The sequence below is a fragment of the Podarcis cretensis genome (assembly GCF_951804945.1).
Source record: "Podarcis cretensis genome assembly, chromosome: 2".
Lineage (NCBI taxonomy): Eukaryota > Metazoa > Chordata > Lepidosauria > Squamata > Lacertidae > Podarcis > Podarcis cretensis.
The window spans coordinates 88,535,341-88,561,389 of record NC_137171.1 but is presented as its reverse complement, the minus strand read 5'-3'; the positions used below and the strand labels follow the sequence as shown (position 1 = coordinate 88,561,389).

The 26,049-nt window shown below is 42.1% G+C and overlaps 1 protein-coding gene across 1 annotated transcript in view; it reads left to right on the top strand.

Annotated features, from left to right (window-relative positions):
• UROC1 (urocanate hydratase 1) overlaps positions 1–26,049 on the top strand; it is a 52,878-nt gene that overhangs the window by 25,442 nt on the left and 1,387 nt on the right. Inside the window, exons 12-19 of the mRNA XM_079964513.1 lie at positions 2,207–2,304; positions 2,831–2,903; positions 5,100–5,221; positions 12,947–13,017; positions 15,363–15,461; positions 17,310–17,409; positions 19,926–20,007; positions 25,855–25,954. Of these exons, the coding sequence (XP_079820639.1) occupies positions 2,207–2,304; positions 2,831–2,903; positions 5,100–5,221; positions 12,947–13,017; positions 15,363–15,461; positions 17,310–17,409; positions 19,926–20,007; positions 25,855–25,954 (745 nt within the window). The remainder of the gene's footprint in view (positions 1–2,206; positions 2,305–2,830; positions 2,904–5,099; positions 5,222–12,946; positions 13,018–15,362; positions 15,462–17,309; positions 17,410–19,925; positions 20,008–25,854; positions 25,955–26,049) is intronic.

The following is a 26,049-nucleotide window of genomic DNA, read 5'->3' as shown; positions in this document are numbered from 1 at the left end:
AATTTTTTAAACAAAACTCTGCTTCTGTTGTGAGGTCAAATGTCTCTTGTAATATTCACTTTTCTTCTATAGACACAGTTAAGTTTGGGGTCTATCTATCTATCATCTATCTATCTATCATCTATCTATCTATCTATCTATCTATCTATCTATCTATCTATCTATCATCTATCTATCTATCTATCTATCTATCTATCAATCTATCATCTATCATCTATCTATCTATCATCTATCTATATCTATCTATCTATCTATCTATCATCTATCTATCTATCTATCTATCTATCTATCTATCTATCTATCAATCTATCTATCTATCATCTATCATCATCATCTATCATCTGTCTATCTGTCTATCTAGCTAGCTAGCTAGCTATAGGGGGGTGGAATTGATTTTGGAATGACATTCATAAAATCCGAACACCAGAAACTGCACACTGGGATATCAAATTCAGTCTGAAAGGATATCTCTTCATCAGCATCATACACTTATGACAAACTCAGGGGCAGAACTATGCACCAGAAAGAAGAATCCTCTTTTCTGAAGGTCGAAGCGGGCTACAGAAATGTCATTCATTTCTTCAGCCTTGCTCTAAAATCAAATCTGCAAATGACTGTGCAGGAAGAGGAGTTTTATTTCTGAGAATGCTGCAAATGTTAAGTGACCCAGCTGCATTGATTTTGAGCCATCGCCAGCTGCTTGTTTTTCCAATGCATACTCACAGGAGCTGGGAATTAGGGAATTAGGCTCTATAGATTAGCGGTAATGATTCTCTTCCTGTAGCTTGTTCCTGTTAGGTCTCATTTTCATAAAAGATGGTTTGGGAGCCAGGAGTCACTCCGATCGACTGATGCTAGGTCAAACAGATTTGATGGTTTAAATTAGATGCAACATGGCAGCAGATCCATTTGTCTGCCCAAATCAGAAGTGAGAAAAGGGTTTGACTTAAAGAACAAAAAGAGCATGTGAGTGAGGAGAGCTGAGTTGTCAGAAACTGAAATGTCCTACCTGAGTGATAACCTTTCTTCCCTAGAATGTTGGAAGCCAGTGATATTTCTGACTTCAAATTTTCCAGGGACAAGAAGGTCACTCAAGGAAGCTGGCTCAATAGTAGAAAGTTGCATTCAACATTGGGCAAACCATCCCTGCTCCCATTGCCCCAGCACCTCCTTCCCCAGCTGGGTTTACTTCCAGTATCGGAGCCTCTCTGGGTTCAAAAGACATTCAAATATCAGACTGCAGGAAGGTAAACAGCAAGATGGGGAAGACTTCGAGTCTGCTCGTCTATATAATCACTTTGTACATGATAGGGGCAGTCATTGCCCCCAAACCATGGTTGCCCACTCTCACACTTGCTGTCAGCCTATGTCAATTAATAGTTACCTTTTTAGGAACACAAATTATTTTGCCAGGGCTGCATACCCATCCACTGAGATCTTCAAGGGAGACCTTGATCCCACCAACAGTTTCAGAGGCTGTTGGGAATGTAGGAAAGGGCCTTCTCTGTTGCAGTGCTCAGACAAAGGAATTCTCTCTCCTGGAAAGTTTGCCTAGCTCTTTCCTTAATGACCTTTATTTGTCTGATGAAAACTACCTCCTACTATTTTATTTATGTGCATGCAGTATTGACTATGTTGATGGATTGCGTGGGGATTTTTGTTTGTTTTTTGTTTTTGCAGCTTAGGATTTCATATGTTATTCTTTCAGTATTTATTTTGATTGACTTTTTACTGCATTAATTTTATAACTCTTATGCTTCACCCTCCAATATTCCACTCTAAGGTCCCCTTTTGGATGGAAAAGTGCCTCATAAATTTCAATGCAAATAAATAAATACACCCATTTCATTATTTTACTGTGATGATCTCTTTCCTACCTTCTTCTAAGTTTGCAGTGTATCCTTGTTTCATGTTATCCTCAGAATAACAGTGTTAATTAGACTAGTCTCAGTCTTAATAATGAATTACACTTTTTAACTGCCCTTTATCCTGTAAGATCCCAGGGTGCTTTAAAGAATAAGCAAATCAAGCACAGGACTGTAAATAACGGGTGGTATTAAATGCTAGTCCTACTCAAAGTAGACCCATTGCAATTAAGACATGGCAGACTTTGGTTCATTCATTTCAGGGCCTAGTGCATGCTCATAATTTTTCTTTATGGAAATTCATATAATGTTGAGAGAACGTTATAACTTTCCATTTTCAGTCTGAGGAGACAAGTGGCTGCCATCAACAGGCTCTCTGATCAAGGAATGTTTTTCTGGGATTATGGAAATGCTTTCCTTCTAGAAGCTCAGAGAGCAGGTAAGTAGCGCTTTTCCTTTTTGCATAAGTTAAGCAAGTAGTGCATTTGGCCAAGTACAGCAGATAACATATCCCAAGAACAGGGGTGCTCCCCATGTTGCACATTTTCTACAGGAAAGGGGGGCACTTTTCTGCGTAGGAAAAAGCATGTAACCATTGGTATATGATGATCTCACATTCAAGAAGAATCACATGTGAGTTTCATGTTAACTTCTCCTGCATGCAATACCTACTGTGTGGCATTTAAAATGTATAACTTTTTCCAATACGCCCCACTGTCAGCCAGTTGGAGAGCTATCCAATCCTGCTCACCCAAACCCTGTCTGTAAAACTCTGGCAAAAGGGTTGAATCATCATCATCATCACATTTATATCCTATTTTTCTGCAGTCATATCCAGCACAACATGCAAAGCAGCATAATTCCATATCCAATAATAATAACAACAACAACAACTGTGTAGGGCTTTAAAGGTAAAAAAAACCCCAGCACTTTAAATTGAAACCTATATTTAAATTGTTCCAAAGGTGCTGACATCGAGAAAAGAGGTACCAGCAAAGCTGAATTTCGATACCCTTCTTACGTCCAACACATTATGGGGTATGTAGGAGAGAATAAAATGTGGAACACCAATGTAGAAAGAAGACTTGAATCTTGTGCTTTGGGTGGGGATTAGGAAGAGAAGCAGAAAGGCACTGAATGAGTTTTCCTGTTTGGGACCATTTTTTGTCATTCCTGTATATTCATAAAAACTGAATTGTCTTTTGTGGTTAAATAATCTGTCGGTAGACCAGAAGCTATAAGATGGGTTCTTAAAAGCTGCAGTTCACAAAAGGTTTCTTAGCTGCCCTTCACCGTACAGTCCCGGGGAAGATTACAACAGAATATACAATAATGAAAACAGATAAAACCACCAGAGTTATAAAAACTTAATGAAACCATTCCAGATAGAACAGAACAGTACAGTGGTGCCTCGCAAGACGAAAAGAATCCGTTCCGCGAGTCTCTTCGTCTAGCGGTTTTTTCGTCCTGCGAAGCAACCCTATTAGCGGTTTAGCGGATTAGTGCTATTAGTGGCTTAGCGGCTATTAGCGGCAAAGCGGCAAAGCGGCTAAGAGGCTATTAGCGGCTTCGCAGCTTAGAAAAGGGGGGGGGAGCGAAAAAAACTCGCAAGACTCGCAAGACGTTTCCGTCTTGCGAAGCAAGCCCATAGGGAAATTCGTCTTGCGAAGCGCCTCGAAAACGGAAAACCCTTTCGTCTAGCAGGTTTTTCGTCTTGTGAGGCGTTCGTCTTGCGGGGCACCACTGTATAAATTCAGCGAAAGAGGTCGGTCCCATAAAACAAAATTCCTTAGTTGTCAAAGGCCAGAGTGCATCTTCAGCACATGGAGAAAACTGTTAAGTGAAGATGCTAAACACACGTCAGTGAAAAGGGTCTTACACAATTTGGGGGCTTTACTTCCCTGTACTTTTGAGGGTGACGGTACTATCAAGAGAAACCCTCTCTGCAGATCTTTAACACCCAAGAACGTCAGTAGGAGTGAAGATGGTCTTTCAGATATTTGGGACCTAAGTTGCTATAGGGCTTTAAACACTAATGTGAGCTCCTTGAATAGAGAAGCTCGTCCCATTTGCCACTCTGTCATGTGGATATGAACATGTATAGAGAGCTGGTGGGGATTTATCAGACAAATTCTGAGCTGGAGGAAAGTATAGTGGTACCTTGGGTTAAGAACTTAATTCATTCTGGAGGTCCATTCTTAACCTAAAACTGTTCTTAACCTGAGTTACCACTTTAGCTAATGAGGCCTCCTGCTGCTGCCATGCTGCCGCTGCACGATTTCTGTTCTCATCCTGAAGCAAAGTTCTTAACCTGAGGTACTATTTCTGGGTTAGCAGAGTCTGTAACCTGAAGCCTCTGTAACCTGAAGCATCTGTAACACGAGGTACCACTGTAATGAGAGAATCGAGCAAGAGAGATGAAACACTTGAGAGACAAAACGCAGTGTGTTCCAAGACTGAACTTACTTCCCCATTTTTCTTTTTTCTTTTTGCACCCCAGAGAATATAGACCACCTAACACATCTTAAATGTAAATTATAGGGCATTCCAAAGGGAAATCCCTGCCTTTTCTACACTCCTTTCCTGCGCTCCTGGTTTCATGCTGCATTACTAAACCAGGAATTACTAAACCCACCCTAGCTGCTAACTATGAATGTAGTTGAAGAATAAAATATGTGTTGTATCCAACCGAGTTGTTCTACCCATTGAAATGAATGGACATGACTAACCTAGGTCCATTTCAGGTGACAACCATTTTAGGTGTGTCCAACTGATGCATAATTGCAGGTGTGTGGGTCCTTTTGGACTGGGAAGAGGGTGAAATGGGGACTAAATGCACTTATGCGTGCTTTTGCATGCCCTGCCAACATATGCAGGGGCCGGGAAGAGAAGCCCTGCAGGAAATGGTTGTTGCCTGTAATTTCAATGGGTCTACTCTGAGTAGAAGAAATTAGCTGGTTGCTTCTTCACTTAAACCTCCCTGTTCTTCTGTCAGAATGTGCTTATGACAGGTGTGATACCCACAGACAGAAACAGTAGCTTACATCTGTAAAGCCTTGGTGGAAATTCAAAAATAATGGCCCGAATAACTTAGTGTTTGGATTAGTGTGTTTTTTTAAAATAGCTGGAATTCTTTCATCTTCAGTTAATGAAAGAAAAGCATTGCTAACTGCCAGGATAAATATGGCAGGAATTTCAGCTATCTTCTAATCGTGAAACATATTCCCTTCCCAGTGACATTTTTTCTTTGGGATTTGGACCATTCCGTTGGGTTTGTACCTCAGGCAACCCAGAAGATTTGGCAACCACCGACTTCATTGCAACATCAGTGCTTGAGAAAGCTGTGCTTCAGGGAGGTAAGACGACCCATTTTCTAGTATGGAAGGTGAATCTGGGATATGGATAAACCTACCTGCAGTTTATTGTGTCTTGCAACTAAGACCATAAATACCAAATTATTATCCACTTCAAGGTAAATTTCCCAGACAGACACATCTTCTGGGTGCGAAATGTCAGAGGTGCCCTGCTGAATCAGGCCAAGGACACATCCAGCCCAGTGCTCTGTTCTCACAGAGGCCAACCAGAGGCCTTTGAGAAGCCCTCATGCAGGACATGAGCAAAATGGCACTCTCCCCATCTGTGATTCCCAGCAACCGGTGTTCTAAGGCATGCTGCCTCTGCCAGTGGAGTTCACTTATGTCTTTTATAGCCATTGGAACTTCTTGCCATTTCCATGTGTATTTGCAGGGTCATTGACACTTGCAACCCCTTCCTCTATTACAGGCAACAAAACCAAGTAAATCTTGAGTAGAAACATCAAGAGGAGGCCAGAGGGACTGACAGAGTGTAGGGCTCAGAGTGGGAGATCTGGGGTAAAATGAGAGGTTGTATTTAACATAGCATTAAGGCTAATCCTCCATCAGCACAAGGATTTCTATTTGCACAATATAATGTTCTCCTCCCCCCCCCAAACCACTGTGTGGCTCCTAAATCTGCTCTGGGGGTTCCACCAACCCTCCAGGGAAGATCTGAAGATGGCAAGCACAGGGGCAGGAGGGGAGGAAATTGCACTAGTGGTAATCCTTGCATGAGTTCAGTTATTTAGTTGAATACCACCCCATCTATGCAACTGAGCTTTTGGGGAATAAGATGGGATGCAGATACGACAGACTGAATAAAATATAATATTTTCATACAATGAGGTCCTATACCTGATGACACACTGGAAGCAAAATAATTCATGTTGTCATGCTTAAGGAATGAACAGCGGTTTTGCCATATGAAGGCTTCATTACTTGGCTTTCTGATCTTGACATCTCTTGGCTGGTTTGCTGGCAAAGGATTGAAGGCTTCCTGTAAGATGGGAGTGGACAACCAGTGGCTGCACGTGTCCCTCAGCCTGATTTAATGTGGCCCTCAGCCTAATTTCAAAATCCCTCTGCAAGGGATAGTTTTAGACTTCTGGCAAGAGTGGTCTGTTCTTCTGCCAGCAACCTGTTTGGTAGAATGAAGGAGGGAGTGAAAGAGAAAAAGGAGTGCCAGAGAGAGAGAATGAGAGAGGATGAGAGAGAAGGTGTAGACCCACCCATATATAGTTCTAGTCCTGCCCTCTGCCAGCATACAGCCCCTGACACCTGAGAAAATGTGCCCCTCAATATTAACAAAGTTTGCTAACCCCACTACAATACTTTAAATATGATTTTAATTTATTTATTTTTAAGGAAATGAGTAGATGTGAACACATTGCTGGCAACGGCCCCAAACTTTGGAATTGAAAAAAGAGCACCTTTGCCTAATAACACACATAGAAAGCTACAATACTAAGGCAGACCATAGTTCAACTAGCTCAATATGGCTTGCTGTTGTTGTTGTTTAGTCATTTAGTCGTGTCTGACTCTTTGTGACCCCATGGACTAGAGAACGCCAGGCACTCTTGTCTTCCACTGCCTCCCGCAGTTTGGTCAAACTCATGCTGGTAGCTTCGAGAACACTGTCCAATCATTTCGTCCTCTGTCGTCCCCTTCTCCTTGTGCCCTCCATCTTTCCCAGCATCAGGGTCTCTTCCAGGGAGTCTTCTCTTCTCATGAGGTGACCAAAGTATTGGAGCCTCAGCTTCATGATCTGTCCTTCCAGTGAGCACTCAGGTCTGATTTCCTTCAGAATGGATAGGTTTGATCTTCTAGCAGTCCATGGGACTCTCAAGAGTCTCCTCCAGCACCATAATTCAAAAGCATCAATTCTTCGGCAATCAGCCTTCTTTATGGTCCAGCTCTCACTTCTAGTAACTGGCAATAGTGCCAGAGTTTCAGACAGGGGTATCACCCAGCCCTACCTGGTTTCATACAGAGTCTTTCCTAGCTCATACCTGGGGATGCTAGGGGTTGAACCTGAGAGTTTTTGAATGCAAGGAGCATGTTCTGCCACTGAGTTACGGTCCTTCTGCAAAGGTACCTCTACCCCCTGCCCATATGGCACTATAGGGGGCCTGCAAAAGACTATTTTGTTTTGTGTGATTGGGTGATGACAAACACAGTGACAAGCTGGAACGCTCTCATTCTCACAGTGCAGATATTCCCGGAAGGTATGGCATCCGACCCTAGAAAGACTGCCTTGACTTTCCCACTGTTCAAGGGGGATAGAGACCCAAACTATTTTAATGCAAGATAAAGCTGTAAGGCTGTGTCTCACAAGAAAGTGCCCATCAGAATTGTGTGTGTATATATGTGTGTGTATATATAGACATTTTAAAAATCCAGCTGACTGAAGGAGATTAGGTCGCATGTCAGTTATTGAATTTGTTGTTGTGCTTGGCAGAGCAATGGACAGAGGAATTCAGAGAGAAACAACTACTGAATTTCAGTGGAGTGGATGTCTAATAAGATGAACCTTTCTAGGAATCCCCTTTGACCTCTTCATTACTGAATGCTCTGCTTGCCATTCAACTATGCTATAGCTAGAAGCAGAACTTCAGCTACAGTCCTCATCTTCAAGAGTGACATATTGGAAGGTTGAGAAAGCCAGTTGAATGGATCTCTGCAGGGTTTGTTAACATGGGGAAGTGTGTGGTTGCTTTACCCCGGACCTAGCTGGCACCCCAAACCACGTTTACCATTCTTTTGGAAAAGTTCCAGAAGTGGAGGGATTATGGTGTGGTCAATGTGAGCTGAGTGGCAAAAACTGTGCCTGTGGTGAAGCAAACACACAGTGGCTTCACTGTGAACCAAATTCCTCCTGGTTCCAGTCAACCCATATTCTCCATATGGACATTTGAATTGCCTCTTTGTCTTCCACAGATAGGTACAGAACATGGCCTCATGGGATCCATTTTTGACACACCAAGTCAGCAACTTTAGATCAAGCTGGCCATTGAGTGGCTGGTTAATAGCTACAGTCGCTCCTTTGTTGGGCCATTCAAACACTCCTCTTGTGGAATGTGCATATCATTAGTATAATGACCAAAACAAAATTCCAATTCTTTGAATTTGGGACATTCCACATTCAGGCTCTTAGCCATACACTGTCATTCTGAAGAAGCGAAACTGCCTCTGTTTTAAATAATAATAATAAAATTAATTTTATCAAGCAGAATTGAAAAGGAATGCCAAAAACTGTAGAGACAGAAACCTGTCACATTATTTATTTATTATTATAAAAAATGTTTTTACCTTGCTTTTTCCTTTAAGACACACAAGGTGGTTTGCCACATGACAGAAGAAGCATTTAAATGATCAGTTAAAAATGCAAACTAATAGACGAGGGGTAACAACATGGTGCTTTTTCCACATGCTGCTGAACTATATCTCCTATCATCCCTGATCATTGGCCATAACAATAGCTGGTTCTGATGCAAACTGGAGTTCAAAACCATCTAGGGGGCACCACATTGGCACCCTGTAGACAGATAAAGTAGTTACAGCAGGTAAAGCACATCAAGTATTGGATATTTCAGGAGAGATTATCACCAATGCCTTGGCAGGTTAGATGCCTACTGCAAAGGAAGGTCCTCACATAGTGAGGACAGAAAGCAACCAAAGAGGGGGCAAAGTGAGCTTTCTTAGGTGGAGAGTTATGCAGCCATAGAAAAGGTGTCCCAGTCCTAAGCCATTTGGGGCTTTAACAGTCGCAAACTGCTATTTAATATATTTTTCATAGAATGTGCAGAAAGGCCACCACAGGGAGAACTTTTAGATCTGCTCTAATCACATCAAATGAAAAGTTTTCCTGTGAGGTCAATTACCTCACAGTCAGCTGTGAGCAACTGATGAGTAGCCAAGTGATTCTCATGCACGGTGAGCAAGCCCTTAAACTTTATGGCCTTTGATGCTATATGCCACACCATGCTATGAAGCAGAAAGAAGGACTACCACACAATGTGAAGCAGAAGGAAAAGATATGAGGACCAAGACCAATCTTCAGCTAAGAAACTTATTAACCCACCCACCTCAGGTGTACAGAAGCCTCTGCGTGGCTGTATCAGCTGTCAGTTCCAGTGATTTTTTATGTGTACATGGAGAGCTGTTCCATCTTTCTCACCAGCATTGATAGTGGTGCTGGTACCACTCGTTTTGTTAGCTGTTACTTCCAGCTCTCTGCTAAGGGCAGTCAATAGATAAATAGCAATGGAAGCATCAGGTGTGCTATTGAAGGGACTAGACTAATTCTTGGTGCTTGTGGCAACCCTCAGAACTATAGCTACTACAAGCAAATAGACTTCTGTGTAGCAGAATGCCCAGGATACAGTACTTTGGTTGTTGTGCATTAACCTATATAAAGTGTTAGACTGAATCATAGTCTAATGCTGGTGTTTTGCACCACACACACTCAAATGTGATTATGGTTGCTTCCTGCAACATTCTTAAAGTCAAAATTAGTATGTCCAAGGTTATCCCGTTGAAGTGACACTCTGTAAAAATTGGAATATCTGCTGAGAAATGATGACCTCTCTGCATCAAGGCTGGCGTGGGAGTGAAATTGTCTTTACCGGTTTTATGTGAAGAATGTGCTTTCCTGTGTATATTTGGAGAGGCTTGGATGATGTAAAAATAAAATACAAAATAACTCTGAGGCTAGGGAGTCAGTTTCCTTGCTGACACAAACAATGTGGCTGAGATCACAACATACTTTTAGTATCTTCTGGAACCTAAATAAAGATCAGCAAGCAGCAGAGGCAACAAAGTAAATTGATAAAGGATTGGTTTCATGAGAAAAGAGGCAACTTTCCCCCCTTTTTATTTTAAATGTGAGATTCAGCAATTCAGGAAGGATTTTCAAAGTCAAGCTAATGAAAGGTCAGTGATTCTACCTAGGAAGGGTGAATGAATTGCAGCACTTGAGCTGTTTTGCACCCCAGATTTACCATGTTTGTTTTCCAGGGTGATCTAAAGCCTTTCAGAGATATTCATACTCCCTTTTGTATTTTTTCTGTCATATTTTGCAAAAGCCCATTAAACACATTTTTTTCATTCAAGTCTCCCAATGTCCTTTTATAGGATAGTTCCCTATGGAATTTAAAATGCAGTATAATTCTCCTAAGGAAGCAGATGTCTTATTCATGGTTATTAAAAAGACTGGCATATTAATCCTCAACGCTTAATTAAAGGATCTTGCAACTGAACTACAAGCATCATGGAAGAGATCATGCCTGGGCAGGCTTAAAATAATGTCTCCTCAGTATTGGTGCACATATTTGACATTTATCTCTGGTAGTTGGTTATATTTGGTCATGAACATGCTATCTTGCTTTTGTTATTTTATTAGAAACCGCTTTGGGATTACAGTGTGATGAAGGATGGTTTATTAATTTGCTAAATAGATAAAGTACAGTGTTACCTCTTTTTTTTTTAAAAAAAATAATTTTTATTAACTGGCCAATCACATCAAATTAAATCACATCATATAAATTCCGAATTACAAAGCCAAATTTTTAAATTTTGTTGGGGGAACCCATACTTCAAGATCCAAAGGGGACTTCAGATCATCTTCTTATTACTGCGTTAATGTCCAAATCAATCCCAATCAGTCCAAACAAAGTTCATAATTCTATCCAGTCTTATCTTGGTGTTGCCACATCATATCTTGTTCGTATAATTTCTCTTTTTCCTTTACGATCTCTTCTGTTAGTCTCCTTAAGCCGATAGCAAGTGTAATAATCCTGTGTGGATTTCCCGTTCCTCCACTAAGTCCAGATGGTTTCCATATATCTCCTTCGTAGATAACATCACTTTTTCCATCGTAAATTTTGGCATTTGTCGCTCTTAAGTCCCACCGAGGAGTTGATTCACGATATGTAAACAACTCTATTTCTCTCTTTCTCCTCCCAGACCCAAGAGCTCCCACAATGCCTCACAAAATGGCGAACGGCATTTTTTCCTGACTGCGTCACTCCAAAACTCTTAGCTTTCCAGCTTCATCTTGAAACATTGCTTTGGATCGAAAGTTTATCTCCACACAGCCTTAAATCCACAGCTTAAGTCCTTAATTTCTGACTCATTAGGGGAGGGGGATTCTTGTTAAGTCACATAAAAAGGTAGAGGCAGGTTTTTCCCCCCCTCCCCCCTCAGTCATTACCGTATCTTGACGTTCTTCTCGTATTTTATTGTTGTCTTGTTATCAGAGATCTCTTCTATCAGCAGTATTTACTCCCCTTTTTCCTTGATGTATGTGCAATTAATCATGTCCAAATTATTTCTTTTAAAGATCATTGCAACCAGCGGCGCGAATCGGGGACGGCGTCGAGGAGTGCCGAAAATCCCACAGGAGGGCTTTGTGCCTAGTGCCCCCACCCCCACAAATTCGGGGGTGGTATAGGGCACAGCAGGCAAGGGCCGTCCCCCCCATAATCCTGGGAGGGTTAAGGAGGCTAATTACCCCCATCATAGCCTCCAAATTACCTCGTGTGGGTCGGAGAGATGTTATTGTCAGCCATTTTCCGATGCGCCACCTAGTGGCCCCCCAAAGTACAGTGTTACCTCAGGTTACAAACACCTCAGGTTACAAACACTTCAGGTTACAGTCTCCGCTAACCCAGAAGTATTACCTTGGGTTAAGTACTTTACCTCAGGATGAGAACAGAAATCGCGTGGCGGTGGCGCAGCAGCAGGCCCCATTAGCTAAAGTGGTACCTCAGATTAAGAATGGTTTCAGGTTAAGAATGGACCTCTGGAACAAATTACCGTTTTTTTTGCACCATAACACTCACTTTTTTCCTCCTAGAAAGTAAGGGGAAATGTCTGTGCGTGTTATGGAGCGAATGCCTGCGGGTGGCGGAGGGAATCTGCTGCAGTCGTGAGCAGAGGATCTAGGGTTCCCCTTCCTTCCCTCCTCCGTGACTCGCTTTGAAACAGCAAAGCGGGAGAAGAGCCGCAGAGTGGGGAGGAGAGAGGGACAGAGAGCCTGCTTCTTTAAAGGAGCAAAGCGGGAGGGAAGAGGAGCCTTCTCCCCTTATACCCCTCTTCTTCATTATTAGCAGCATCCTTCTCCACCCACCCCACGTGTGTTCCTTCTCCCCTTAAACTCCTCTCCTGCATTATTAGCAGCATCCTTCGCCACACACCCCACGCGTTTTCCTTGTCCCTTGAGTGCTTTTCCTTCCTTCCCCACTTAAAACGTGGTTACAAAGCACGGATCCACATGGATCCTCAGGATTTTTGCATTGGGCTACTCCAAACTCACTGTCAGATCACAGCATGAACCACAAAAATCATATATCCACTGTTTCGTTTAGAATATTTTTTTTCTTGTTTTCCTCCTCTAAAAACTACGTGCGTGTTATGGTCTGGTGCGTGTTATAGAGCGAAAAATACGGGTAAGTTCGTAACCAGAGGTACCACTGTAAATTATTTCCTTTGCCGATAGGCCGTGCATGTTTATGTGCAAGACTAATGGCAATCAATCAATCGTTTATCCACCCTCCATTCCTATTTAACTTGTCATCTTAAAGGTGCTTATGCATTTTTCATTCCCTGTATCTTATTCTCTATATAGTGTATCTACGTGCTGGCCTCTGGAGCTACCACATGGCTTAGGCTGCAATGTACTCACTTTATGAGCTATTTTGTCCCCTCTCCCCTCCTCTTGTCCAGTGACTGCATCTGTGAAGCAGCAATACTCCGATAACATCCGCTGGATCCAGGAAGCCAGGAGGCACAATTTGGTATGTGGATCCTGCCAACTAAAAGAATGACTGTGTGCAGTGCTCAGGTTCAGTGTCATCATTTTAAAGGGCATAGTTTCCAAATGGAAGACTGAGCCCAATCAAAAACCTAAAACTGTTGTCTTGGTAAATGGTTGTCTCTGTGTTCTCAGTGCCAGAATCTCACTGGCACCTTCCTAAAGCAATTTACATATAGGCAGGGGAAGGGGACAGAGTGGGGCTATAGTAAGCAGGTTTGTGTATGTGACATTTGCCTTGGCCTTCAAAAATTAATCACCTTCTGGATACAGAGGCGTCTCACACGCCTGCATTCATGTTCACACTATCACATTTTCCTCATTCATTTGTGGCTTGAGTAGATCAGACAGCATGTGATAAAATGGCCATGCGGCTATGCTGCCTTCTGCATTTTGAATCACATTTGCCACATCATTGCAAAGCTGCCATCATTGGGCTGAGCAATGATGTGGCTTGCAAGGAGGAAGAAACTAATTCTCTCAGTTCTGCTCCATGAAACGTCTGAAATTATGACATTCCTTTTGGTTCCATTCCAGTTGAGTAATAATAGCACTCCCAGTTTTTGGAATAGAATGGATTTTGTGCATGTGTCCAAAATGAAGAAATGCACAAACCTTTTCCTAAAAAAATAAATAAATCCATCTCACTCTTTTTTTTAAAAAAAAAGTAAAAACAAATTGGCCAGAATTGCACTTCTAATTCACTTAAGGGTGTGTATGATTTCTGCCAAGTCCACCTCCATATGCAGCTGCTCCAAGCTGCATTCCCACAACATTCCCAAGAACCAACAACAACCCATGGGATCAAATCTTTGGGATCACAGTGGGCTGTGGAAAGGGGGGGGGGAGGAACAGGAAAGTCCGATACTATGAACACAAATTTTGTTTCAAAGGCAAATTAGGGTCCAAGCCATTGCTTGAATTTTTATTGTTGTTGTTTTTAATGTTTGCAATATCACAATTTGTAGACAAGTACAATAGCTAATTTTGGGGGGGAGATTAAAATTGAGGTGCCTTTTGCGGGGAGTTCATTTTTTAAATTTGCATTGTTTTTTACTACAAAGATATAAGGTTTGAAAACAGTTTACAGGTTTTATTTCCAATTAAGCATAAACACATTGTGTTAAAGAAAAGAAGCAGAAAAGAGAGGAATCTCCTCTTGTTGGCTTGCCAAATTCTGGAAATGTACCTCCCGAACAATAACAGATTTTAATTTTTGCTCCATTAAACACATCTGACTCAGTGGAACCTCAAAATCTGGGTTGGAACTCTGCAAAGGTGGATTATCTAAGTAGCCCTGGTTCCAAGCTTGGCTGTATGCAGAATCCAACCTAGTTCTATTCATGTCACTAGTTCTCACTGAGGTGATAAACATGCCTGCAGGGCAGACCTTTCATATTGGATTGCTTTTTTATACGAAAATTCTCTGCTCTTAGAAAACTAAGCACCAGAGAAAAGTTGGAACCCTTGTCCCTGACACCTATTTTCCTTTGCACGGAGAAGCATTAAAACATTTGAGGCGCCCCATCTGCAATCTGAAGTAGCCCAGCTCAGACACAGATTTATTACTTTAGCAAAAACTAGGCCATAGTTGCTGCACTAACTGGGTCATGTAAACTGGAAGGGGCTTTGGAAAATTTCCAAGCTAACAGGACTTTCAGGGAATAGTTTCATTTCTGGCAGGCAGACCTTTTTTTAAAAAAAGTGCTTTCAGGCAGTCCAAGGCAGCCAATGTATGATTTATTCTTATGATGAGCATTAGTCCTTCAGCACCAAAAGCCAAGCATGAATCCCAAAGCATGTGTAAACTGCCCACTCCTATTTTTGTCCAACATTAGAAATGTTTCAAATGACACCCTGTCAGTACAAATGACCTAAATGTGAAGAGCTTAAGTGCTAAAGCTCTAGGATTGGGATGAACCAGGTGTTGCCAAACTCTGGGAGCCTGGGAGGCACATTTGCAAACCAGATAACTGTTGCTGGGGCCACACATACACCACAGCTGTGCACCCAGACACAATAAAAGTCTTCTTTAATAGACATCTGAAGGCAGCCCTGTACTGTATAGGGAAGCTTTTAATGTGTGATGTTTTGCTGTGGTTTTATAATTTGCTGGAAGCCACCCAGAGTGGCTAGGAAAACCCAATCAGATGGGCAGCATATTAATAATAATAATAATAATAATAATAATAATAATAATAATAATTTATTTCAAGCCTAATGACATCATCATAACGTAATCATTAAAGATGGGTATTGTGAGGAAGAGAAATGTCGCTGGCTCACATCTGGAGCATTGGAGATATTTCTATTATTTCTATTTTCTAGGTTGTGGGTTCCCAAGCCAGAATTTTGTACTCAGATCAGAAGGGTCGTGTTGCTATTGCACTGGCTATTAACCGAAGCATCGCCCAAGGAAAAATTAAGGTACATTCTCTTTGCATATATCACTTTGGTGTGACCTGCTTCTTTTCCTCTAGCATACAAGATTGGCCTGTGATGGAAAAAGCCATATGGTTCCGCTATCTAGTAAATACATGTTGAACACCACCCACATTGGCAGGATAAGGTAAAACATTGGGACAAGGATATTTCCTTTAAAAATGCAAACCACCTGAAGCAAATGAATGTGCAGCAGAATAACAAAGAATATCGGGTTGAAATTGTGGGATGTGAAACACAGAGCAGTCAAATACAACATTCCTAGAGTGGACATAAAAGGGGGTGTCTGGACCAGCCAGTCGGAACTTCCTGTTTCCTCCTGGGCTGGGACAGACTTCCTCTACATGTAACCAGAGGTGGGCATGACCTCACCTATGCAGGTAACAGCCATATCTTTCTTTGACTCCATTCCTCGAAGAAGCAACATCTGCTTAGTCTGAGATGCTCTCTTGGTTTCCAAGAGAGGACAAAAGAACTATCTCCTTATGGGATAGATTCCAGGTATATATATTTTGTAACCTAAGTTTGCCTTCTGGGATCCATTTGTGAACAGAATGTGAGTAAACTATTTTATATAATTTTATACAAGACTGTGTTGTGTCTAATCTTTTTATGCGGGGATAAGGGGAAATTACCAAGAAACCTATTTTAGAGGCTTAAACAAGCCTGGCAAAGACATTATCTGCTGTACAAGTTTTAAAAGGGGAATGTTACTCTGTTAAATTGTAGAACTTGTTAACACAAGTTGGGAAGGATATACGGTAATTTAACAATATATATCCTCTCTTGCCTCCCTGAACATTCCCACAGAAATGAAGTTGGCGCTAACACTAACCACATGGTATGATAAGGTTTTGTATAAAATGTGGGGTTTTAAAAATTTATTTCTGAACCCAACTCCTTTTTTAAAACCTGTTAGGAATGACCAGTGGTTTTCACAGATATTCCTTCCTATTTATTTCAGTACAACGATTCATGGCAGAGAAATGTGGCTAAAGTATCTTTTCTGTCCAGGGGGCATACAATAGGAAATAACCGTGCATATCAGCTTCCAGTATTGGACCCCAGGATCTTTCTTGGGATCTCCAGAACGACCCATTAATATAAGATACTTTTATCAATCAAGAATGACTATAAATGAAAAACGTAGGTCAAACCCTCATGCCAATCTATCATCTCTCTCTCTCTCTGCATGATCTAATGTCATGGTTTCCATCTTTATAAGTGCACTACAAGCAGACCACATAATTTGCTAGCAGCCTAAAACAGGGCCATGCTCCATATCTTTCCACTTCAATAAGTTTAAGCTTTTTATCAAACACAAACACTCACTGCTAAAGTCTTTCCCTGAGAAGATGTCAGCTGGTACCTCCATCTGGACTGGTCTCCATGCTAAAATAATTTACAGCAGGGATTGAGGATGAAGATAATCCTTTAATCTTGCCAGAAGATCAGAAACAAAAATTTGTTCTCCTCACCAGGTCTGTCATTTCTGACCCATCCCATTAGAGACCCATGCCAGATGGCAAAAGGGAATTCTGGGAGTGATTTAGGTTTGAAACCCTATGCCAACTTAACTAGGAGCAAGCCCCATTGAACTCAATGGGCCTTATCTTGAAGCAAGTATTTTTGGAATCTAAAAGGGTGGATTTTGTGATAACTCCTTCCCTGGTCTTTCTGCTGCCTTGTTACCTGGAGCTATGCCATAGTTTGGTTTAGTGTACATTTGTCAACTGAGGCTCTTCCTTTTAAATAGGAAGAGTGATCTGTTCCCACCCACCCACTCACCCTAGTTCTGACTGCTCTCTCCTCAGCTTTTATTTTATATTGCAGGCACCAGTTGTCCTTAGTCGAGATCACCATGATGTAAGTGGGACAGACAGTCCTTACAGAGAAACGTCGAACATCTATGATGGATCAGCATTTTGTGCAGGTCAGCTGAATAGGTGCATAGTCTCTTTTGAGCGATCAGAATTGATTAAGATGCAAAAAATAATTTCACTGAATAGCATGGAGAGTTTTAGTCTGGTAGGTAGGTTGCCCGCAATTCAGTGATGTCAAAATAGGGGGTGAGGGAGATGCTGAATCATCCTTGGCTTGGAAGGTTAACTAGGTTATGGTAGTCTGAACTTCCATAGGGAATATCCTACTTTTTCCGAGGCAGTAAGTAGACAGAGATGGCATAAGCACGCACAGGGCGAGGTTAAAAAAAAAAAAGGAGTTGTAAAAATAGCACATCCTTTGCAGCTAGAGTACAGAACTTGAGTGCACAACTTAAACACATAGACCAGGATACTGTAAACATTATATTATAACTATTTATAATGTAAATGGTCATTACCCCATCAATACACAGGGAGCTAATTCAAAGAAGGACAAAGTGCCCGTCCCTGAATAAAAGAGAGAATTTCAGAATCTACAGCTATTCTTGACCCTGAATGACAAGCTGAACCCGCTGGTATTCCCATCTCTACCCAGCTAACCAAGATCCTAGCATCTGATAGGCGGAGCTACTAGAAATTAAACAAAATGTCAGGTGTCAGTTCAATGAATACATTTGTGGCAGTTCAAAACATAAAAATGCAGATATCCTGCCTAGTGGAGGGAAGGGGAAGAAAGGCCGATGATTAGATCACTGTGGAAATTCTCCTTCCTCCCAAGATTCTGCACATTTAATGGTTGGCATCTGTCTGTCTTGGGAGACCATGGTGGAGTGCACTTTCAGGGGTGAAGTCAAACCATTGGAGGGTTACAGTGCTTGCTGTGGCTGTAGAGACCAATACTGGAGAGATATGTTTTGCTGCAGCTGGGGCAGATGAAAGCGTCGAGACGCACCATGGTGCTTCTTCTCTCTGCGCTCCTCCCAGCAGTCATTTCTCCTCTGGTTACTGCTAAAGGCCTTGACTGCCTATCTGCAAGCACTGTGGTCATCTGCAAGGGGTTCCCACATGGCAGGGCTGATGTTGCCAGCATGCATGTCATGTTTGCAGACATCTTTGTAATGCCTTCAGTTGCCCCAGATGACCTGTTTATTGCACATTCTTCCTGATTTGTTTGCACAAAGTTTGTGAGGAGCTTAGATGACACCAGCTGTTTGTTGAACATTCATTCTTATTTGTGGGGGATGTTGCATTATCTCACCTTTTTCAGTGCATTTCCCCATCAGTTCCTCTATTGGGAATGTTTGTGCAAGACCACAAAATCAACTTTAATTGTGCAGCCTGTATTTGCTAGTGTGTGGTTGAATCTTGCCCTCCACCCCCCAAAAACAACATTCTGGAAACGCCCTTAGATATTTTCCAGGACAAGGAATTTCTTGTAAATAATAACATTCCATTTTTATATGGTTGAATTTCAGATAAGCTGAAGTTACTTAAGAAGTGTTTATCAATTTTATAAGTGCACATAACATGAGAAAATGCATTTATATTTTTATTTAAAGGATTGTATTTTTATTTAAAGGCAGCCTTTCAGGGCAAAAGCCCTCCCAAGGCAATTTACAGCCACTGTAAACATACTTACTTGAAGCCAGTTAAATTAAACGAGAAACATCCAGCCTGCCCCAAACTGAATAACTCAGAGACATGCTAAAACGCATCAGCAATGCCTATAATCTATCACAAAGTGAAGTCCATTCTCAAGGAAAGGCCTTCAGAGACGTGATCTTTCCAAGGATTTCAACAGGCTCTGGAGAAGACTGTGATCTGTTATGCCTGGGTTGGGGAGTCTGTTACCTCCTAGATGTTGCTAGACTTCAGCTCTCATAATCCCTGACCATTAGTCATGCTGGCTGGCGCTGCCTGCCTGATCACCTGTCTGAGGGAAGGACAGGTCATGAGCCAGCATAGTGATGCTCATAAGGAGGAGAAGCAGAAGCAGACACTCCTTGGGCTGCCTGCCCTGGTCAGGCCTATTCCTCATACAGTGGTACCTCAGGTTACATATGCTTCAGGTTACAGACTCCGCTAACCCAGAAATAGTACCTTGGGTTAAGAACTTTGCTTCAGGATGAGAACAGAAATTGTGCTCCGGTGGCGCGGCGGCAGCAGGAGGCCCCATTAGCTAAAGCGGTTCTTCAGGTTAAGAACAGTTTCAGGTTAAGTACAGACCTCCGGAACGAATTAAGTACGTAACCAGAGGTACCACTGTAGTTCAGGTGACTCACTAAGGATGTCTTGAGTTCCGGAATTAGCACTGGCTGTGCTTTAAATTGCTATGGCATCTGGCAGCAATCTCAAGTTTGCCCCACAGATCTGCTACCATCGCATTTGCTTTAGCCCTCTGGCAAGAATGTTAGGGCAATGTGATATCTGGAATGGAAACAGTCAATGAAATGAAGAAAGAAAGGAAAGCTTTGGGTTCACAGCTGCAAGTCTATTATGCGCTTTCCCCCACATTAACCTAAGAATTCCCCTGCTTCGGTAATGCATCTGCTTTCTCACTCCACAGATATGGCTGTTCAGAATTTTGTGGGAGACTCATTCAGAGGAGCCACCTGGGTTGCCTTGCACAATGGTGGCGGCGTTGGCTGGTAAGGAGAATTTGTCTTCAAAAGGAAGGGAGATGTCATTTCCTGAGTAAAGGAAGTGCCATGCAGCTGCAGCAAAAAACAGCAATGGTTGTAGGGCAACAGGATTGAGCTGCTGAAGGGCATGCCCTTCATGGGGGTCTCCATTGCTTCTGTTTCGAACTTTATAAATGAGAAAGGGTAGTGTGGCATGTTAGCATGCTTAGTGTGGCATAAGCTTTCGTTGATGACAGTCTGATGTGGACTCATGAAAACTTATGCCGTGACAAATTAAAGTGCCACACTTTATTGTTTTTGCTGAAGCAGCCTAACGTAGTTACTCCTCTGGAAAGACTTTAAAACAGCGAAGGGGAACCTGTGGCCCTCCAGATGTTGTGGGGTTCCAACTCCCTTAACCAGCAATAGCCAGTAGTCAGGGATAGTGGGGGATGGAAGTCAAGGAACATGCAGAGCACCACAGGCTCTCCATCTGTGCTTTAGAAACACATCAAGGTGCCCCACACAATCTCTATGCAAGTTAATGAAAACTGAGGAACAGTTGTGCTTTTAAATAGCTCCAGTGGGATTCATTCAGCACAGCCCATTATTGCGGGCTGCCTTTGAATGAATTTACAGTATTAGCTGCCTTCAGAGTGCAAAACCAGGATAAGAATGGTTTAAGTAGACTCTGCTGGAGTTTGAGGTTTCTTTTTATTGACTAATATTGCAAGATTCTCTTCTAATTCATTCCCAGATCTTTAAAAAAGTCCCAGATGTTAAGACAGTGACCACTGCATTCAGTGGAAAAGTGACTACTATTATGGTAGTTTCGAGGTTTTCTTTCTTTCTTTCTTTCTTTCTTTCTTTCTTTCTTTCTTTCTTTCTTTCTTTCTTTCTTTCTAGAACTTACTTCCAACACCATATTAACTTGCCTAGTTCTTCAGGATGCCAGTGGATGAGATGCATTTTGATTCCCCGCAAGCTGCATTTAAACCTGTGACCTTTGGACCCCAATATAACATGTCCATATGCTAAAATGCAGCAAGGGATCGCTGATATAAAACAGGTCAGGTGCCAGTCTGCCTTTTCCTCCGCTCTCACTCCAATTAGTTTTAGCTTTTTTTCTTTCTTTTTTAAGGAGCAAATTAAACTTTTTTTTTCTGTGGGCACTGAACCTGGAAGATTTCTTAGAGCAAGATATCCTCCCCAAGCTCTTAGTTAGGCACAACAGTCCCTGTTTCTTTCCTTTGCCTCAACCTTGCAATGCTTGTCCATTGAGGTTTTCACCCATTCTGCTATCCTGGTTCCTGTCGTGCTGGCAGACATAAATGATCACAGGAACCATGCAGTCTATATTCAGCTAGTACAGCTAGCTTCCTGGAATGGTAATGGGTTGTTGTGGAAGTTGTAGTTCAACATCTGGAGTAACATAGATTCCCCCATCCCTGCTCCATACCATTGGCGGAACATATGCCCGCACTGCCCAGAACGGGCGCGCTCCTGAGGGGGGCAAGGCGCACTCCCAAAGGGGGCAGAGCGCGGAGGGTGCCCTCCCACTCGCCACAGTTCAGGGTAGGAGAGGGGCAGGGCAGCTGCTGCTCACTCTCCTGCTCTCTGCATCCAGGTCAGACACATGACCCAGCAACAGAGCTGCTGCGGTCGGATGTGCCTTGCCACGGCTGAGAACTGCTCTCTGCCACCGGGCGCAAGGTGTGCAGCCTACTAGCCTGCCATTTTGTCATCCCCCTCAGTCATGACACCCAGGGCGGACCGCACCCACTGCACCCACCTTCCTACGCCTCTGGTCCAGACTACACTGAGCTAGATGGACCAATTGCCTTATTCAGAATCAGGCACCTTTCTGTGGGTTGTATCCAATGAAGTTGGCCTGTTAGCACAAGGACTTCCACCTGCAGAATGAGACTTCTGCCCTCTTGTGTTTCTCCTAACATGTAATTCTGCCCCAGTCAAAAGATAACAGGGTCTGATTTCAATGAGGTAAATATGCAATTTAAGCTCATACTTTCCATTGGCTACTTTGCACTAAATAGGAAGGGTAAAAAAGTGCTAGTGATAATACTTCACCCTCCATGGTGGCTGTCTGCATTGCCCATAAGAAGGAATCAAGGTGATCTGAAGTTTGAGGTTGGTGGGGACTGCAGAGTGCTCAGAAAGTTCATTTTTAAAAAGGGATTAGTACCAGTTCCAGTTCACCCCCTCCAAAATGGAGTCAATTCCATTACAGTTCAAGACACAATGCATTCATGTGGTTCTCACAGTTTTTTCAGCCTTCAAAATTTTTACAAGCTGCTCTGCTGAAGTTTTACATATAAGTAATAAGACTAAGTGAACATCAAAACATTCACACACAGTACAATGTGAAGAATTGCTTTATTTGTTTCTCCCAACAATTATGATCTTTAAGCTAAAACAAAATCACTTTTCAGATATGTAAAAATGGAAAATGTAGTGCCCACAATCAGATGCAGAGCAATGCAGTGGCGTAGCGTGGGGGGTGCAGGGGGGCCCGGCCGCACCGGGCGCAACATCTGGGGTTAGGGCAAATCCACGGGTTAGGGGGCGCAAATCCACAGGTTAGGGGGTGCAAATTACTTGCCTTGCCCCGGGTGCTGACAACCCACGCTACGCCACTGGAGCAATGTGTGATGAAACCCATACAAACTAGAATAAAATCATGTTCAACTCACCTGGGAATTATGGGAACTATTTTCAGGTGTGAGTCAGAGAATTTTGAATTAATTCACTGAATTAATCTGATTAGTTCATGCCCAGCACTGGGATTGGCTGCATTGGATCCATACATCTGGTCCTTGAAAACTCCATCATTCAGACATGCTTTTTTTCAATCTTTCATCAGTTCATGATAAAATGTGTGTGCTGTCTTGTGTGTGTGAGGCTGAGCATTCCATTGTCAAAACTGCTGGCTAGAGAACTGACAGATCTGAACTGCAGTGTTTTTACCAATGGATAAACACATGGATTTATCAGCCACTTCTAATATGCATGTTTAGTTTCCTTTCCACAAATTTTTATTCTTCGTTCAGAGACTGAAGTGATATTTTTGTTTATAGGCTGATAATCATGCCGCCTAAACAGAGCTGAACATTAATTACTTACTCACATGAATCGGAATCATTTTACTATTAGCTGGAGCATATAGGGAGTTACGTTAGGGTTGGCCATTGTTAAGGCAGCTCAGTTCTGAAAGCCCATTTATTAGCAGGAGGCCAAAGTGACTTGTAGCAACAAAGAGACAGAGGCAATTTACCAAATGAAGTACACAGTCAACAGTGTGATGTCTTGATTGCAAGAGGGGCCTGAAGTTCTTTGATCACCTTGGATGGAGACATCTGGAAATTATAGGAGGTAGCTTAGGTCAAAATGCCACATCTTTCTTTAATTATTTGAATATATGACCCAGTACTAATGAGGGCAAAGCGCTCTCCAATAAAAGTGAGAAGACTTGTTGGAAAATTCAGCTTAACAAACATGACTTGTTGTAAGTTTAATTTATGAGCATTTTTAGGCATGTGGAGTGGGGCAAACCTGGACCTCACTGTCTTAGCTATTGAACTGCATGGCAGAATTCTAGATTTGACTCCAGTATGAGGAACTTAGAAACTGATTCTGACCAGGCATCACACAGAGATAGGGGGACAAACTACAGCACTTGGAAAAGCATTTCAAATTGGTGCTTAATCTCAGCATTGCCTGAACATCCAACTATTGTTACTCATATCATGATGGCCTCTGTGGCAATACTGATTTGGTCTCTGAAGACATTCCCCCAGCAACATTAGTTGAATCTCAGTTCACTGTGTGGCTACTTTAATCCATTTTAAGATCTTCCAGCCATGTTAGCCTACTGCAACAAAAATAGGGGAAAGTCTTGTAGAACACCAACAAAAGACAAGCAAACACTTTTGTGGATTGCATCTGATGGTGGAAGCTCATGTCATAATGAATTTCTTAGTCTTTAAAGTGCAACAAGACTCCTTCTTTGTTTGCTGTTGTAAAATCTAACCCTTTACACATAACCTTGTCATCCATTCTATTTCAGTGTATATCCAGTATTTTAAAGTATATCCAGTTTTCCTCTGGAGTAGAATTTCACCTCCCTCTCGTTCCACCCCAAACCTGTTCCAGAGAGTTGGGGGACCCCAGAGCAGTGTGTGTGTGTGTGTGTGTGTGTGTGAACACAGGATACAAGCAGGGAAGGAGAGGGAGAGAATCTTTTGTTGGCTGAGCGGAAGTCATTCTGCTCATTGGATACTTTGTTAGATACAAACCTATATATTTTAGAATGCTTACACAACTTAGGCTTCAGCCTTGGTCAAATTCTGACTTGTTGCCATATCTGGAGAAAAAATTAGAATGTTTGGAAATGGGTTTAACTGCCATGGCTTCTTTCAACACAGAATTGTAGAACTATTTCTCCCTTCTAAGTTTCCCTTTTTTAAAAGGAGGCATACCTTTAACTAAATATAGCAGTTAAATAGAGTTGAAACTAGTTTATTGTGGTTGCAGTCTAAAACTTTCTTTAATGAACAGTGGGGTGGCATTTTACAGAGCTTTCCAGCTAACTGTTTTCTCTGTTTGACTCGCACCTGGGCATCTACGAAAAGTAGCAGTCTTTAATTACTTTGTTCCAACTGCAGCCTCTACATATGAAGGCACCCTTAAAGTATCAGTTTCTGCTCTGTTTAATCTGTTATCATCTCGGCTTTAAAAACATTTGAAGGCCTCCAGCCACATTTACAGCATGTGTTACAGGTTATAGAGTCCGTTGAGTTCTGCTTTGTCCCCGTTATCCACGATAACTAAAATAGGAACATCCAGATATGGTGTGGTATACATTTAAGAACCAGGTAGACGTTGAGTACCAGCTACCTGGCGTAAAGAACAAGCAGTGACCATCCCTTTCACGCCTTACTTGTGAACTTCCAGGAGCATCTGGACGCAGAGTGTAGTGGTACCTTGGTTTATGAACTTAATCTGTTCCGGAAGTCCGTTCTTAAACTGAGGTGCGCTTTCCCTAATGAGGCCTTCTGCCACCGGTGCCCTTTGACCGTTTGGCTTCCATTTGTAGACCGAGGTAAAGTTCGTTAACCAGAACACTACTTCGGTTTTGGGGAGTTCATATACCAAATAGTTCGTAAACAGGGCTGTTCTTAAACCGAGTTACCACTGTACTGGACTAGATTGCAAAGGGCAAATGTCATGCTCTTATGATTTGTCAGCAAGGTAACATGAAAACAAATCCCCCAATAACAAAGCCTGGAGGAACTGGAAAAAACCAACCTATTAATGAAATAATTAATGAAAGAATACTTTCTCATAATTCCCTTAGGACCCTATTCCAAGGTCTTTATTCATATTCCAAAGTGGTCATCGCCACCACAGCAACTGAATTCCACACTGCAGTGTAATCGACTTCAATAGCCATCGCCTGGCCTTTGAGAAACCCAGTAACTTTAGCCACTTAATCATCAGACATGCAGGCATTTTCATTATTTGTTTAAACAAGTACTTGTTTGGACTATCTTGTACTCAGGAGAATCGCAGCAAGCTCAACCCTTGGCACTGGCACTTTAATAAGAACTGATCTTGCTGGCTGGGCATAGTGTGGGAAAAGGCAAAAATCCTTATCCTGCACCAGGATTCTCAGAGTCCATTACTTGAACTGGCTATTTGCCATCAGTTAAATGTGCCCAATTACAGCACTGTTTTAGGTCTAATACGTATCTTTCATTCCTCCCAAATGTGTGTTTGATTGTAGTGCGCTGGCATGTGATTTATTCGACTCCAAAAAAGTGATAATAAAAAATAAAAAATAAATTCATTTTAAAGGGGAGAAGTGATAAACGGAGGATTTGGCCTTGTCCTGGATGGCTCAGCAGATGCAGAAGAACGTGCGAAGATGATGCTAAGTTGGGATGTTTCCAATGGCGTAAGCCAATATGCTTGACCTGCTTTTTCTGAAATATTGTTTTGGTGTTTGTTTTTAAATGTATTGAAAAATACAGAATTTCGTAAATGTCTTAG